Raw genomic sequence first — 17,508 nt, 5'->3', positions numbered from 1 at the left:
TTTCCTACCACTGCTATGCCGATGACACCCAGCTAATCCTCTCATTCCCCCCCTCTGATACCCAGGTGGAGACACGCATTGCTGCTTGTCTGGCTGACATCTCGGAGTGGATGTCGACAAACCACCTGAAGCTCAACCTGGACAAGACCGAGCTGATGTTCCTCCCGGGGAAGGGCTGTCCGCACCGAGACATGGCCATCACCATTGATAATGCTGTGGTGACCTCAACTCGGACTGCGAAGAATCTGGGTGTGACCCTGGACGATCAACTGACGTTCTCGGCAAACATCGCATCAGTGACGAGGTCCTGCAGATTCCTGCTCTACAACATCAGGAGGATTCGCCCCTTCCTCACGGAGAAGGCAGCCCAGGTGCTCATCCAGGCTCTCGTCATCTCCCGCCTGGACTACTGCAACTCCCTCCTTGCTGGTGCTCCGGCATCTGCCATCAAACCCCTGGAGCTTGTTCAGAAAGCTGCGGCTCGTCTGGTGTTCAACCGCCCCAAGTTCTCCCACACAACCATCCTTCTCCGCTCTCTACACTGGCTCCCCGTAGCGGCTCGCATCCAGTTCAAAACCCTGGTGCTAGCCTATAGGGCAGTGAAAGGAACAGCTCCTTCCTACCTCCGGGCTATGGTCGATGCCTACACCCCTGCCCGACCACTTCGGTCTGCCACCTCGGGGCGACTGATTGCCTCATCACTCAAGGGTCCTTCTGGCCGATCCACACGGTCACGACTCTTTTCTGTTCTGGCCCCACAGTGGTGGAATGAACTTCCCACTGATGTTAGGACAGCAGAGTCACTGCCCATATTTCGCCGCAGGCTGAAAACTCACCTCTTCAGGAAACACTACCCTTCCTCTCTGCCTGACCTACTTGTTGTTAACTAGTTGTACGAACGCTTGTTTTCTATTGCTGTATTGTTTATTGGATTATTGGATTGTTTATTGGATCTTGTTTAGTCGATTCACTTATTTGTTTTAGCTCATGCTCATTTGATTTTGCTATTTTGTCTCATCTGTTTAAGGAAATAGGTAGCTGATATATTGCACTTTTACCTTAGCGCTAGGTATACTCTTGGTTGCTTGTTTTTGCAGATAATGCACTAAAGACTTCTGGTGATTAGTAGTTTTCGTTCCCTACCTATGTTGAATGCACTTATTGTAAGTCGCTTTGGATAAAAGCGTCTGCTAAATGACTGTAATGTAATGTAATGTAATGTAATGTAGTAAGTACATTATTAATTACCTTCATGCAAGAGAGGCATCAGTACTGCTTTGTCATTTCTCAAATTGGTGGGAAAACCAAACCTAATGCCGATCATTGTCATCTCATTGCCTGTTTATAATGTAGGAAAGCTTGCCAAGATTTTCTAAATTTACCAAGAGATGAACAACTAATTATGAAATGTAAGGTGTTTTTGGCTAAACGGTGAAATTGATGGCTGATTTTTCTTTGCGCTTTATCTTATACAATGGCGCTTTAGTGCAGTGGTTCTTAACCTGTGGGTTGTGGGAAGTGACAATTTAAGGGCCTTTAAGACCTTTTTAATACCTAAAAAAAAGGGACCATTACTGCATCAAAAGTAATCATCAAACTATACTATACAAACTGGTCAAACATTGGCCAAATTGTCAAATAATATAAGAAAGAGGCAAACATTGTGAAAGTAGCCGATACAAGCTCACACAGACACACACAACGCCTCGCAACGTGAGGTTGTAGATCTTGTAGATCTGCTATTTTCACAATATTTATCTGTGGATCCAGTCAAACTAAATTGAATGCCTCAACACCTAGTGCTTGTCAGGGGGGGGGGGGGGGTCCCAAGTTCAAATATGATTATTTTGGGGGGTCACGGCCTGAAAAGGTTGAGAACCACTGCTTTAGGGTGCAATTAAAACATTAAAATGATTTTTTTGCCTTCTATTGAACCATTGTCGGTATGTAAACGAACATCTTCGGGTCCTCGTCGGTCATTTCCGTAGCTCCGCCTCCAGATCAGTTGTCAGGGGTAACTAGAAGAGACGCTTTTTCCTCACAAGGGAGCCTTGACAACACACACAAAGTAGGATTTAGCCATTTTGCTGATTATTTCGGTTTCTCTGTCCTAACATCTAACTCATAGCACGACACCCTTCACGGAGGTCTTCAGGTAATAGAACCATTCGACGCAAGGAATGCTTCGTTTTCGTCATACAGTATGGCATAGCATGGCTAGCAAGGAATGCTAATTTGACTGTAGCTAAGGGCCCTCCAAACATCATTGGATTAGCGTTTTCTAGTTGCTTATCATCATTATTAATAACTAATGGCGAACTGGGCTGGCACAGATGAACTTACAGTAGGCAAGTTCACAAGTCAACTATATCCAAGCATTTTCAATGAATTGAATACACAGGAATGGAAACAAGCCACAGTGCTTTCATGGGTTCAATCCTTTTAGCATTGTATTTGTATTAAACTGTACTTTCTGTGTTTTTTGTTGCAAACTGTTAATAAAGTATTCAATCAATCAATGCATTTAGTCAGTTAAAAAGCTAACCTACTGGCTACTCATTTTGTATAATTATTAGCTATGAAGCTAATAAGCAGTCCCAACCTGTTGGTTGGCATTGCTTGACTTATATCAAAAGTATACACATGACACACTGTGTGAGACACAAGAAAACATAACAAAAAACGTTATCTTACCAGACAGTAGTACTGCAAGGCAGTGGATGTAAAAGTAGATATAAAATAAAAATATGAGTTCCATCTTCCTTTTGACTTATTCTTTCTTATTTGTTCCAACTACAAATTCATAAGCCATTTGATAAACTCTTAAAAAGGTGCACCTTTCATTACTGTAGCCCATTGGTTCTCAAAGTGGGGTCCGGGAACCCCCTGGGGTCCTTGGGGTGGTTCCAGGGGGTCCCCGGTAAAATGTGTTAATACAGCATCACAATCATGTTAACCACTTTATCCATTTATATGTTGGCTAGTCAAAAATAGCAGATCTACAAGCTCACAGCGTGTCACTTCGTTCCGTGCTTGTACATCTGCTATGTTTGAGAAGTTTTTAAAAATATCGAAAATGTTTGGGGAAAAAATCATAATTTTCGATATTTTTTCATGTTTTTTTCAACACACATTTTCTCTTCTGGGGGTCCCTGACACAAAACATTTTCAGATGGGGGGGCGGGTGGGGGGGGGTCCACGGCCAGATATATATCAATTTTGGGGTTCCTTGACACGAAAAAGTTTGAGAACTACTGCTGTAGCCTATATAGTATTTTGAATTGAACTGTGTTTGTGCCAGTGCCGTGATCTAGATAAATGATATTTTCTCTTCTCTTTAACCACAGAGCAGGGCCCTGGGGGACATGGCGGTCTACTTTGACCACCGTATTAATGCCCCGGAGTCTAGTGGGGTCCCTTCTCAGGTGGCATGGCACTCAACTCACCCTGTCCTGGCTGTGGCATCCAACCATCCTTCTACCGGAGGCAAAGTAGACCTGTACCTGCAACAAGTAAACAGACCCAATAAACATAGTACATAGGCCTGTCATTATTATTGCCTGATTGCAATTATTTGAGATAATTGTCAGAATCTGTTGCATGTTGAAATATGTTCATATATTTTCAAAGATTTAAACAAATAGTGGAAATAGCAGATCTACAGGCTCACAATCGCATTGTGGCTATATCCACTATTAATGTTTTTTTGAAAGTATAAAGTTATTAAATATGTCAGCCATTTCTTTTTATATTTAGGCTATTTGTCATGTCTGCCCTAAAAGCAAAACAGAAATGTAATTGTTATTTGTGTGTTCCAGACAGTGTTCAATGACAAAAACACAATTAAAATCGTCAATCGTAATTATTTGTGAGACAATTAATTGTCACGTAAAATGTGTCCACTGTCCATGTGTATGCTGTCTATTACTTTCTTACTGTGAATCTTTCTGTGCTCGTTTTTGTTTTCTGCTATGCTGCATACAGTAACAAAATATGAATCAGCATGTGACCTACAGTCCCTGAATTCTCCCCCACTATTACATGGCTACGTATCGAGCAACGTGCGTGAACATCATTCACCACGAGCGAATCGGACTCACAATTCTTTTTACCCCATTACCTTGCAGGGGGAATTAGTGGAGAGCTGCCATGTGGAGCGTCCTCACCAGCCCACGGTGCTGCGCTGGCACCCCGTCAGGCCTGTGCTGGCGTTGGGCTGGGAGAATGGCGAGGTGCTGCTTTTGACGCACCCCTCCGGGGAGCAGACGGTCCTGCCCAGCACCCACACCGCCTGCATCACGCTGCTGGAGTGGAGCAGCTCCGGCAGTCGACTGGTCACCGGAGACCAGGTATGTACAGAGCGGTGGTGTAAAGTAACTTAAGTACTAATTCACTCAAATACTTTACTTAAGTAAAATGTTGAGGTATTTTTAGTATTTCTAGTTTTCAGTACTTTTACTTCTACTCCACTACATCTCGGAGGCAAATATTGCAGTAATATTGTAGAACTTTCACTCCTCTACAATTATTTGAAATTATTTATATGATTTACACAATTTATACATTTGAAAACTTGTGAAATGGGACATTCTGCATAATGAGTACTTTTGGTACTTTAAGGACATTTTGATAGCAATACTTCTGTACTTTTACTCAAGTATTTATTCTGGACTTTTACTTTTAACAGATTATTTCTACATTGCAGTATTGATACTTTTATTTAAAAAAAATTTAGTACTTTTTCCTCCACTGGTACAGATCACCGGCGCTGGCACATGTGTGCTGTTTGTGTGTTTACTGCAGAAACGCTTTTGCAATGTGACATTTAGCATCGACTCACTTGGTTTCATGCATTAATTTGTGTCTAGGCCACATGAATATGTACAGTGTCACCCGGCCTTCAGCAGTGTGTATCTAGATAATGCATAATGTACAGTGAGTATGGGTATAATGAATGTATCGTCTCTGTTGGGTAGAAACCTCAGATGTCCAATTCAAAAGTATGAAAAGTAGCAGATCTACGCCGCGTTTCGAGCTTGTACTTTTGATGCTTTTGTGTGACGCTGTAGCATGATCAAGTAGGGCGTTAATTTACGAAAAAAACACAAAAAGTTAAAATAAGTAGACAGCCCGACAGCAACTATATACTGCATGTATAGTCTTATCAGCAATGAATATATGTATTATGAATACAGTATATTCATCTGTTGTGATAGATGGGAGTGCTAGCGGTGTGGAAGCTGGATGCCAGAGGGAGAGTTCAAGGAAACCATCTTGTCAAGCACGAATACAACAAATCTATAACCTGCTGCATCTTCAGACCTGCCCCGCCTGGACAGTAAGTCACCATGGCTCTGTAAACGCCCACCTCCTCCCTGTTACGCAATATGAGCTTCACCTCATCATTTTTACAAAGCAGTGGTGTAAAGTACCTAAGTACATTTACTCAAGTAATGTACTTAAGTACAATTTGGAGGTACTTTTACTTTACTGGAGTAATTCCAATTGTCTATACCTTTACTTCCACTCCACTACATCTCAGAGGCAAATATTGTACTTTTACTCCACTACAATTATTTGAAAGCTTTAGTTACTAGTTACTTTGCAGATATAAATTATTACATTATAAAACATACATTAACCACTTTAGCCCTATTTTATACCTAGGCTATTTGAAAATAGCCGATCTACAAGCTCACAACGCGTCGCGAGCTTGTAGATCTGCTATTTTCAAACATTTTAGTACTTTTACTTTTGGTACTTTAAGTATATTTTGATGCCAATACTTTTGTACTTTTACTCAAGTAACATTTTGAACACAGGCCTTTTACTTTATATATTTTTATATTGTGGTATTGCTACTTTTACTAATAGTAAAATATGCGAGTAACTTCTTCCACCACTGCCTGTTACACAGTATGAGCTTCACCTCATCATTTTTACAAAGTCATTTTGCACCCGTGGCTTTTTATTAGAACATAAAGTACAGTTGTTGTTTGTTTTTGAAGTGTGACTGTGGCTATAATCACTGCTATTCCAGAGATGTGGCGATGTTAGCCCGGGCAGCAGTGAGTGGAGATGAGAGTGCTCTGGATATGTTCAACTGGAGGAAAGACGGGAGGGGAGCTCCTCTCAAGATGGGTCCTCAGGAGGGACTTGTCTTCTACGTTAGCACAGCAGATGGTATGTGTGTGTGTGTGTGTGTGTCTCCTTTTATTTTGCCTTCATTATGTGAGTGTGTATTTATGCATTTTCTTTTCTGTGCCCTTGCATAACTCCATAACCCAAATATGGATTGGGTTCACACCGGATCTTAGTTGCAAGTTCTTGAAGAAACATCAACCCCATTCATATTGTCAACATCGCTATTTTGCTGCAATCACAGTGAACAAGTATAATGTCAAGGCCACCAAATATAGCAGCCAAAAACCAGGAAGTAAGGGTTGTAGGCAGACTCCCCCAGGGGTCTATACCATTCCTACCTCCTTTTCTCCCACTACACCAAATCTCTTCGCCGAAAATAGCCGATCTACAAGCTCACAACTTGTCACAATGCAACATGTTGTGAGCTTGTTGATTGGATACTCTCACCGAATGTTCACTCCAGAATAGAGACGCTAAGGTCCATGTGGTTGTGTGTATATGTATATATATATATATATATATATATACTTTTTTTCTTCTATGAAGGCAAGGTCCATGGTGTGGATGAACGCGGTAAGAGCGGAACGCTCCTGAGCGTGGACGGCCCCATTCAGAAACTCTTCTACCTGGGGAAGAGAGATGCCCTGGGCGTGGTCACAGAGACCCTGATGTTGTCTCAGTACACCCTTGGACCTGAGGGAGGCGCTCAGGAGCTCATGAAGGTACACAAAAAACAACCATACGGTTCTTTATCTCCGCCAGGCCAGACAGCTAGAGGCTGGAGATGATGTTCTCGGTCCTGTGTGTCTGTCCGTCCTTCTGTCTGTCTGTCCATCCGTCTGTCCGTGATTGTCTCTGCCAGGCCAGACGGCCGAAGGCCAAGAGGCTGAAGGCCAGATACTATGTTTTCGGTCCTGTGAGTCTGTCTATAAGTATTCGTCTGGCCGTGCGTGATTCTGTCTGTGAGCAGATAATCTTGGGCTTGTGGACCGATCGGCTTTGCATGCACACTCCCAGTAGGCCATGGAAGAACCTCTGCCTCACATTTTTCAAAATGTGCCACTCCTGCAAACTTTAGATGCATATCTTAGCCAATCAGGATGGATTATGAAAAATCAGACAGCTCCGTCTTGATCACATGACCATAGAGATAATGTGTACCGATTTGCGTGATGTTTGGACAAAATCTGTTGGAGTAATATTACAATAATTGTTTTGCAAAAAACTGCATCCTGGTGGCACTATAACAGGCCGATCTGATCAATTTGGGGCAAAGGTTCTGCTCTGGCATCCAGGGAGTGTGCGTGCTCAGTTTCACGTCGATCGGTTAGCTGGTCACAGACGAACGGACACACACGGACGGACGGACGGACGGACAGGGGGCAAAACATACTCTAGGTCACGCCTTTGGCCTGGCGGAGACAATTAATTATAAAAAAATAATGTGCGCCCAATCACAATATTCCCCTCATGAAAGAGAAATAGAATAGAACATGATAATTTGTTTATCTCAATAAGGTGAAATTGAGCAGCAAGAGCGGCCAGTGTGCAGATATCGTCTGGACAGATAATGGCCTCCTCATCACAGCTACGGGTGAACAGGTCATGAGGTCAGAAAACACACACACACACACACACACACACACACACACACACACACACACACACACACACACACACACACACACACACACACACACACACACACACACACACACACACACACACACACACACACACACACACACACACACACACACACGCGCACTAGGAACATAAGTTTACGTACTGTGTAATGCTATCATCATTTTTGTTTGTAGGCTGTGGGACTTGGAGAGAGATGACAACTATGTTCTGTCTTTGGATGAGACTCTGGGCTTTGAGAGAGGAGAGATGATCAATTGTGTTTCGTATTGCCCTGGAAAAGGTAAGTAGAAATACAGTATACTGTTCAAAAAAAAGAATTTGTTAGCATCTTCCATTAAGGATGCTAACAAGAACTGCCATGAGTTCACTCAAGCGCTCAGTTTATGCCAGTCTAAATGTCTCTGTCAGCTTATACAAATACTGCGTTGGAGTTTTGACGGTAGACACAGAGTCCCATTGATTATTGTGTTATTATAACACTTATCACCTTTGAAAAAAACGTTTAGAATATGATTTTGCATCTTCCCCAGAAATGCTAGCAGCGGGAACAAGTCGGGGTCATATAGCAATGTGGAGGATGGTGGTCCAGCCAGGCAGCAACAGAGCAGACACCAAGGCTCAGTGGAAACTACAGACTCCCACTGAGATAGATGGCAATGTCACCCAGATACAGGTACTTTTTTTACCTTATTTACTCATACTTTAATTTGAACCGGTAGCGTCATTTCTTTTTTAGATCCAGCTCTCCGTGCAAAGCTCTTGTTTCGTTCCTTTCCCCACCCTTTCTCAATTTACAGTTAGATAGAGGGTTATAGAAATACTGTATAATTTTAAAATGGCTCTGGCTCTGTTGGTTGTTCACAGTGTTGTTGTTGTTTCATGTTGTGAATTACATTGTCAGCTACATGCTTCAGATGTAAATGCAAATGCCCAGAGCTATACATGCTTTTAAAGTTCTACACAAACAGGCCTTTTCATGTCTACTTCCCAGTGGGGCTCCAGTCTGAACCTGTTGGCAGCCAACAGTCTGGCCACGGTGACCATCCTGAGTGAACACGTGATGTCAGCCCACTTTGGCCAGCAGGTGGCAGCAGTGCAGCTCACCCCCTCTCAGCTCAACATCTCGCTGCTCAGCACAGGAGAGCAGCTCACCCTGCGCTCTGACATGCACGTCAAGGGAGTCTGCGTCACCCAGGTAACGGAGGAGACTAGTGGCCTGGTTGTCAGCATGTTGTTCATAGCATATGTTCCCTAATATCTCTTTTCAACTATAATAACTAAGCGAACCATGTCGTGCCGTGAAACATACAGTGTTTCACGGGTTCTGGACGTGTTTCTGTATGCTACGGCTCTGTTTCAGATAAGGTTCACAGAACCTGATTTGGGCCCTGCTCAGGAGTTGGTCCTACTAACCCTGTGTTCTGAGAACCCATAACTCAGAAATTGTACTTTGAAATGTTTTCTAAAATAGCTAAACTAGCTGATCTACAAGCTCACAGAGTGCTCCATTGCAATGCACTGGGAGCTTATAGATCATCTCTTTTCGCTTTTATATTAGTTGTATTTATAAAGTACCTCTAGTTATGGTTATAATGGAAACTCACAAAACTTAACAGGTTTTGGAAAATGTCAGGTTCTGAAAGGTTCTGTGTTAACGCTTCGTAGTCGAAAAGAGCCATAAGTTGCTCAATAAATGCCCATCCGAGGCTATCCCCACGCAAGATGAGTGAATCAATGTGTCCTCGTATTTAAGTGTGATTTTGTGTCCATAGGATACAGTGACAATATGGAGCGGCAAACAGGTCACTGTGTATGAGCTCGCAGGCACAGCACTACGAAACACAGGTAAAACTCTATGCAAAAACACTCTATGAGCACAAGCTCTCTGAACAGTCCTGGCAAAAGCTATCACCTATCATCCATCATTTTTTTTGTCTAATTTTACTCTCGTCTTCTCTCCATCTCATCTCATTATCACTCCTGGCCTTCCCTCTCTACCTCCACACCTCTTCTCTCGTATGTCCTGTCATTGCTGATGTCCCCAGGTTCTTTCCAGTGTGAGTCCCAAGTGTTAGCCATGCATGGGGAGAACATCTACACCGTGGAACCCAACAGGGTCCAGGTCCGCACGCCACAGGTGTGTTTCCCTTCCACTTTCCAATTTTCCATTCACCACCAGCATTCACCAGCAGTATGAAAATCAACTTGCAGAGAACTTGAAACTTGCTAGAGATAAATATCATTGCATGGTTATTCTTTGTGAAAGTTATATTATCTTGGCGTTTGAATTTATTTTAAAGCGTGGATTATCTGAAAACTGCAGCTTAAAAGAGTCACCCAGGAGACTTCCCCGTATTCAGACATCCATGACGAATTAACCGTGCAGTGATATTTCATCATTATTGACTCAATTGTTCACGAAAGTTTGGTAATGATTTAATGACTGTGGAAAATGTAAACAAATGTGAAATCCGAACCATGTTTTGTCCTCTCTGCTAACCAGGGCACAGTGAAGCAGCTGCTGGTCTTTTCGGAGGCAGAGGGCAACCCCGTTCTGCTCAGTGTGTGTCAGGCTTACCTGGTGGTTGGCACGGACACGGCACATATCAAGGTGTTTGACCTCACGAGGAGGTACAGTATTTTGATTGAGTTTTTTATTGATAATTGTAATTAAAGTCAGTCCACCACAAGTTCTCATATTTAAAGGAGAAATAAAACCTAGGCAAGTTTTGCTAGTTATCAGTTTGCTGTCATCTAATGTTTAACAAGGCAGAGTCTAATAATGATGTGGCTTCCCTTTGCAATTGAAATACTACACATACAATACATCACTAATGATGGGCTAATGTGATCATGCCAATTGACAATAAGCAGTAGTATTGTGTTGTCAGTGCTTACTAATTGGCACACCTGTATCTAAGACACACAGATTAGTCAAGTGAAAACAAATTTATTTATACAGCACATTATACAACTTAAAAACAACATCAAACACGTGTCGTCTCTGACAATGCCAGTGTTACTATTTCTTTGTGTTCATAGAGAGGCCAAAGCTCACTGCAATGCTAAGAGCTTGGCAGACCAGATCTCTAATCTGGGAGCCCTGAGGTCAGTCAAGTGTAATGCCAACGGCAACCAAGTCAGCATGCTCATTACTCAGGTGAGCATAAATCTCCTCCAGTCTCAGTCCTACAAACTTGACTTCACTGTTTTAATTAAAATGCACCAGCCCTGTTTTTGAGGTAACTTTCACTCTCCCGCTCCTCTTAGGTGAACGGGCGACCAGATCACAAAGTGTACTTCTATGACGTGGAGATGGACACCGTGACACACTTTGACTTCTTCACAGGCCGCCCGCCCAGCGGTATCTCACAGGCTGAAGACGGTGAAAGGTACTCTTTTCAGCCATGCTAGTCCACATTTGTGTTTTTGTGCGTATACAGAGAGGTTATTGCTGTGCTAACGTTACGTGTATGTTCTGTCTTTCAAGGCAACACACTCAGGCCTTAGAGCTCAATGGTCGCTGCCCCGTGTCTCACATCTGGGACGAGAGTGAGCCTCGTCTGTTTGTGGTCGAGACGGTACCGGTCAGCTGTGAATCCTTTTCAACGAGCCCCTCGGACACGGTATAAACATACCGCACGCAGTGTGCGATTTTTAGATTTCAGCTGACCTATAAGGCAATATGCATCAAATACAGAGAGAACTCTTAACATACAGTTTCTTCTGCTCTCCTCCCGGCTATAGGTGGACGTGTCGGTGGTGACGTTCTTCTGTACTCAGGAACACGGGCTCCTTCTGCAGGACTGCTACCCTAAACCTGCAGGCCAGCAGGCTCTTCTGGCTCTCGATGTGCCCTACTATTACTTCACCTGCAAGGTAAGTACTGCAGGGAGCGACACAGATTGCCCACAGATTGCCGACACAGCTTTTGAATTATACTGTTAGTTATTTCAGTATGAGATTAGCCTGATACTGTACATACTGTATGTAGGGCTCCTCTGTGGAACATTCTTACAATGTTGAAATTAATTAACACAGCTAGATTTGCCATGTTTCACATGCCGTGACTCTCCGTGCGTTTGGTCTCAACACCCCCTCCAACAGCTGTTGTTTCGGAGGGGTGGCGTCTTTCTACCAGAAGTAAGTGTCTGCACCCTGCAGTCAGTACAGCGCCACTGTGACCTTCCTCCATCGTCCCAACCTCCAGTGACTGTGTAGTTCAGTAAAATACCATGTGCTGTGTGCTTTCAGCCTTAAAGGACCCATGCAGTTTGGTCCTTTTTAAGTTTATTAAGTTAAGGTGCAGTGTGGTACCCGTTTTATGTTTTATGTGATAGCTCCATGTTGTTCCGTATTCGTGTTTCTGTTTCAAGGGTAACTCCTTTGTGCCTGTCTCCCTAAGCCTCAGTCTCCTCCACAATATCACATTAAAACTCCTTTCCTAAGGAAATATATATCCTTTACTGTGTTCTCAATTTAGCCGTTTAGCCGTTCATTCATTGATGTCTTATAAATCAGATATATCACTTATCGCCAATTCTCTCTCACCTCCCCAGCCTGGTGAGACAGATCTAGGACCAGTGTCAGCCCCAGCCTCCTCCACCTCCCCGGCCCAGGCCCTGGCATCGGGCGTGTCCCCGGCCGCGTCCCCGGCCGCAGCCGCCCCCTCCCAGAACACCCACATGGTATCCAGACGGGCCCTCAGGGACTTTGTGGGCCTGGAGAACTGCGAGAAGGCCACCCGCGACGCCATGCTCAACTTCAGCTTCTACCTGACCATCGGAGACATGGACGAAGCCTTCAAGTCCATCAAGCTCATCAAGAGGTAATGGCTTCACCTGGGTGTCTGTTCTGTGTGTGTGTGTGTGTGTGTGTGTGTGTGTGTGTGTGTGTGTGTGTGTGTGTGTGTGTGTGTGTGTGTGTGTGTGTGTGTGTGTGTGTGTGTGTGTGTGTGTGTGTGTGTGTGTGTGTGTGTGTGTGTGTGTGTGTGTGTGTGTGTGTGTGTGTGTGTGTGTGTGTGTGTGTGTGTGTGTGCGCGCGCGCGCGTGAGATATGTATGCGTGCATGACTGCATGTACTCTGTGGGTGTCTACGTGCCTACAACCTCAGCTGTGTTGTTATATGACGTTGTTACCCTCCGTGTCTCATCCCTGAAGGATGCCCGGAATCCTTCTTTGAATTATGCGTAGCCATTGTTTGTGTGTGTGTCATGTCATTGCCCAGTCAACAGCGTGAGAAGAGAGGGGGGAGACGTGCAGGAGGGCATGCCTGCAGCTCGAACGTTCATCCCCCCCCCTGCCCTGTTTGATTGCTGTCATCACTTCCTCTGCCAGGCGCTTCCACCAGGGCCCCGTTAAAAGGGCTGTGATTGCACTCCGTGCAGCGCTCTAGTTCAAAGGCTCAGGAAAGGCAGGGGGGAGATGAGTATTGTTAGCGTGGCCTTGACTCTTCTCCGGACCCTCTCTGAGGGTTTTCGGCGGGAGAGCCTCAACAAACCGCGCTTTGACTTAATATGGAGAATGGGACATTGTTGTCAGTGTGGCTTTTGATCGCCCTGTCACTTCACTCAGCACCTTTTAACTGTTTGAGGTCGGTGCAGAGGAAGAGGTCATGATCTCTCTCTGACCTGAGGTCCGGAGAAAAAAACGTCCCTTGTGTTTGCACAGGGAATGCAGGACTCCGAAGTCTTGCATCATGTGTAAGAAATGAGAACAGCACTTGACACTTCTTTGGAAAGAAGGAATGTGGTCAGTTGATCTTATGGGGACGTTCAATGATGTGTCTGCAACTAAGTACCGAGCCCCATCTGGCTTGCATTATACAAGGACGGTGTGATTTACTCATATCCTCTTAAACAACCCTTTATGTACTTGTCGAGGATATGAGATGGATTCTTAAACGCAGGATGTGATTAAGGACTACTGTGAGGTTTTTGCACGAACGCACACTCATGTGTGCAGTAGGGCATTAACAGAATAATCGAATATTCGACTATCAAACCACTATTTGACCACTGTACATCAAAGTCGATTATTCAGTGGCTTTTCTACAGCAGACACGCAGCTGTGAGCTCTGGTGTTGGTAGTTTTCCTAATCCATTCATGGTAGATTGTTGTCAAATCATTTCATACTGTATGTGAGGTTGTGCCTAGGGCTGTCCCCTAAAAGTCGAGGCGTCTGGCGAGGAGCCTGACGTCGACTCGCATTCCTTGAGTCGAGTCGTCAATGCCATTGGTCCAAAAAAAAAATGTATATATATTTTTTTTTGTATTGTTTTTAATTTAATTTTAATAATCAAATCGATTAATCGAATATTCGAATACTTATAGGTCGAATAAGTCGAATGCTAAAAATCACTATTCGTGAATGCCCTAGTGTGCAGTAGCACTGAACATTGCAATGAAGTGATGCACTTTTCTATACTGTCACTTGCGTGAATTCCCCATGCCTGTCTGGTCCAAAAGGTAAACCATTTTCCCATTTCCATCTCATTCTTCCTCACACGTGTGTGTGTGTGTGTGTGTGTGTGTGTGTGTGTGTGTGTGTGTGTGTGTGTGTGTGTGTGTGTGTGTGTGTGTGTGTGTGTGTGTGTGTGTGTGTGTGTGTGTGTGTGTGTGTGTGTGTGTGTGTGTGTGTGTGTGTGTGTGTGTGTGTGTGTGTGTGTGTGCGCGCGCGCATGAGCGCTGGGCTGGCTAAGGTGAATGTGTGCAAGAGATGGAACTTGGGGTGTAATGTCTGAAAACTTTCGTAATGTAATGCTTTCCCCCGCGTATGGTACAAGCATCACGTAAATAGCTCAAAACACACAAACAAAAGGGGAAAATAGCATATCCCATTGTCCGGATGTTCCATAGAACTTAATATGCGTGATGACAGCTTTAGTAAGTCACTCATTCACAGCTATTTTTACTGCGGTTTCATTTAAAGGAAAAAAAAAGAAAAGAGATATGTATTGTGTTAGATTCCCGCATATCTCCGCCCAACGGTGTGATGCACTTCCTGGTCTGTGTCAGGCCACTAACCTCTATCTACTGGGACTCGTCTCCATGGAAATGGTCTTTGAACTGGCAAACAGTTCTCATATCAAATTCAGGGGCTGCCAAGCAAACTGTGTGAACTGTGTGAAAGTTTTCAATAGCTAGAACTGAGAATACATGAATAGCATATAATACATTGTACATACCAATTATTATACTATATACTGTACCGGTAATAATACATCCGTCAAGCCATCTTCAACCTCTTATCCGAAGTCTTGTCGTGGAGGTAGAAGTTCCAGTATACTAGACTGACAAGCTACAAGTTTGCATCGTTTCGTGAAATTAGTGTATCGGCACACCCCTAGTGTGTGTGTATATATATATATACCGTATATATATATATATCATTAAATATATATATATACCGTATATCTAGGTGTGCCCTGGGATCTTTTGGGTATGCCAGGTGTGCCTTGGCACAAAAAAGGTTGATATACACTGTACTAGAGAACCCCAGACTTCCTTGTCCCTGGCCACATTTGCCAGCCTTGGGGGATCCCAAAGCGTTTTCAGGCCAGCGTGGGGATATAATCCCAACACTTGGACCTTGGTCTACCCCATGGCCTCTTCCCAGCTGGCATGCCTGGAAAACCTCCCCAACCAGGAGGGATCCGTACTAGATGCTGCTTCTTTCTATCCAAGTCCCTCACGGATGACTGAGCTTCTCACCTTATCCCTAAGGGAGATGCCGACGACCACCCTCCTGAGAAAACCAATTTTGGCCGCTAGTATCTGCGATCTTGTTCTTTCGGTCATGACCCTTTTCATTTTCATGACCATACTGTAGGTAGGAACGAAGACCTAGAGCTTTGCCTTCCAGCTCAGCTCTATTTTCGTCACAACGGTAGGCTAAAGCTTACCCAATACCGCTCCCACTGCTCCAATTCTCTGGCTGATTACACGCTCCGTCCTCGACTCAATCGAAAGTCCTGAAATACTCCCTTCACTGGGGTTAAGGACTCATTCCCTACCTGGAGGCGGCAATCCACTGGTTTCCTGCTGAGAACTATATGGCCTCAGATTTAGAGGCCATTGTCTATTCCCAGGACCGGCCATATACCGCTCCCTCCTGAACGCGCACCAGCTTTTGCCACCGGGTCGTTACTTGGCGACGCCCCCTTCTGTGACGCACGCGGAACTGCCTCTCACATGGGCGGACCGCTTTAAAGTACTCCCAAAACCCCTAGAATACCAGCCGGCACCGTGGCGTCAACGATAAACGTTAGCCTATCAGTCCATTTGCTGCGGGATCGAATCCTTCTCATCGCACTGTTTATTTTTCATACAATAATTATTTTGTTAGGATTAAGGTTAGGTTTAGGCAAAGTTTTTGTCGCCCCCAGCAAGGCGGACCACTCGGCCCATTTGGTGAAAACAGACTACAGCCCCTAATATTAAGTTAGGAAGTAGTTGGCCAAAAAACTGTTAACAACGTCGGAGGCGCGTCGTTTCTGGTGGACTTGAGCAACGAGAGGCACCGGCGAGCGAGTCGCCGTGACGAATGTTGCAAAGTAATTTATCCCTGTATCCCTGTATCCCTGGACTAGGCAATTTGGCGCCCTAGGCAATATTTTTTCTGGCGCCTTTTTTTTTTTTTTTTTTGGCGCCCCCCCCACCTAGTGGCGCCCTAGGCAACTGCCTACTCTGCCTAATGGGCGCGCCGGCCCTGCCCCTGGATGCCCCTTGAATTTCAATTCTAGAGCTTTGGTGTGTTGTAAATGTTGAATGTCTAAATAGGCAACAGCACTGTTTTTGTGTTTCATATTTCTGCAGAAGGCATTTGCTAATGTAATGTAAAAAGTAACAGGACTTAATTAAAAGCACTGTCATTTTAGAAGTTTGATAGATAAAACAAAAGTTTTAGTACCTTGTTTTATGTGCATGAAAACGGGTCGGACAGACAAACTAGCGTGCTTTATCACAAGTCACTTTTTGTGTATATATATATATATATATATTAATTATCACTACTTTACATACACTATACATTACATATCAGTTGAGTAAGATAACCATGTCGTAATGAGAATAAAAAATATATAATTACATGATCAATTCGTTTGCTTGCTTTGGGACCCCCGGTGGCCAGATCCACTTGAAATGAACTTTCCTTGGCCTGGTGTCTGGATGGTTGGTAGATAAAGATAATAGCAAGGTTACATTGCAAGGCCTTTACAGTACATTCACACAGCTTAATCAAAAGCAGCTGTATCTACAGCACACTGTGGAAGCCCCCCTGAAGCAGTATGTCAATACAGAGTGGAATGTCTTTTTCAGTCCAGACTCACTGTGCTATTTCCTCTCATTCAAGTTGTCCTTGACTTCAGGTGACATGCTGCCGGGTTCTCTGTCCACATGAACACAAGCCTTCATTTACAAATGTCTTTTTCGCCGTGGCACTTCTATTCAAAGGGGATAGTTCCTCATTTCCCATCTGAGACAAAAACACTCGGGGAAGTCTCCAGGAGCAAAGTGGAGTTTGATGGGTGACGTTGTGGCATGCCGGAATTGGCCGCGGTCCAGGCTCTCAGGTTTTCGTGCCGTTTGTTATTTGGGAAACACTTGACTGTATGAAAACATTGGATTCATTCCTGTTTCCTCTCTATTTAATCAATGGAATCTATGTTTTAGCCCAAATATATGTGATAGCGTAATTGTTTTTGTAATTGTTGTT

General features: G+C 44.1%; 1 protein-coding gene across 1 annotated transcript in view; it reads left to right on the top strand.

Moving 5' to 3' along the window:
* The first annotated feature begins 2,030 nt into the window (after positions 1 to 2,030).
* ift140 (intraflagellar transport 140 homolog (Chlamydomonas)) overlaps positions 2,031 to 17,508 on the top strand; it is a 42,879-nt gene continuing 27,401 nt past the window's right edge. The window contains exons 1-18 of the mRNA XM_080454526.1: positions 2,031 to 2,155; positions 3,348 to 3,512; positions 4,128 to 4,349; positions 5,217 to 5,338; positions 6,041 to 6,183; positions 6,691 to 6,866; positions 7,663 to 7,754; positions 7,965 to 8,071; positions 8,322 to 8,464; positions 8,783 to 8,986; positions 9,564 to 9,636; positions 9,837 to 9,928; positions 10,295 to 10,422; positions 10,834 to 10,951; positions 11,062 to 11,183; positions 11,282 to 11,417; positions 11,539 to 11,670; positions 12,351 to 12,619. Of these exons, the coding sequence (XP_080310652.1) occupies positions 3,366 to 3,512; positions 4,128 to 4,349; positions 5,217 to 5,338; positions 6,041 to 6,183; positions 6,691 to 6,866; positions 7,663 to 7,754; positions 7,965 to 8,071; positions 8,322 to 8,464; positions 8,783 to 8,986; positions 9,564 to 9,636; positions 9,837 to 9,928; positions 10,295 to 10,422; positions 10,834 to 10,951; positions 11,062 to 11,183; positions 11,282 to 11,417; positions 11,539 to 11,670; positions 12,351 to 12,619 (2,426 nt within the window). The 5' untranslated portion in view covers positions 2,031 to 2,155; positions 3,348 to 3,365. The remainder of the gene's footprint in view (positions 2,156 to 3,347; positions 3,513 to 4,127; positions 4,350 to 5,216; positions 5,339 to 6,040; positions 6,184 to 6,690; positions 6,867 to 7,662; positions 7,755 to 7,964; positions 8,072 to 8,321; positions 8,465 to 8,782; positions 8,987 to 9,563; positions 9,637 to 9,836; positions 9,929 to 10,294; positions 10,423 to 10,833; positions 10,952 to 11,061; positions 11,184 to 11,281; positions 11,418 to 11,538; positions 11,671 to 12,350; positions 12,620 to 17,508) is intronic.

The sequence above is a fragment of the Gymnoscopelus braueri genome (genome assembly GCF_963280865.1).
Source record: "Gymnoscopelus braueri genome assembly, chromosome: 17".
NCBI lineage: Eukaryota > Metazoa > Chordata > Actinopteri > Myctophiformes > Myctophidae > Gymnoscopelus > Gymnoscopelus braueri.
The sequence above is the reverse complement of the archived record's forward strand: the minus strand, read 5'-3'. Positions and strand labels throughout refer to the sequence as shown.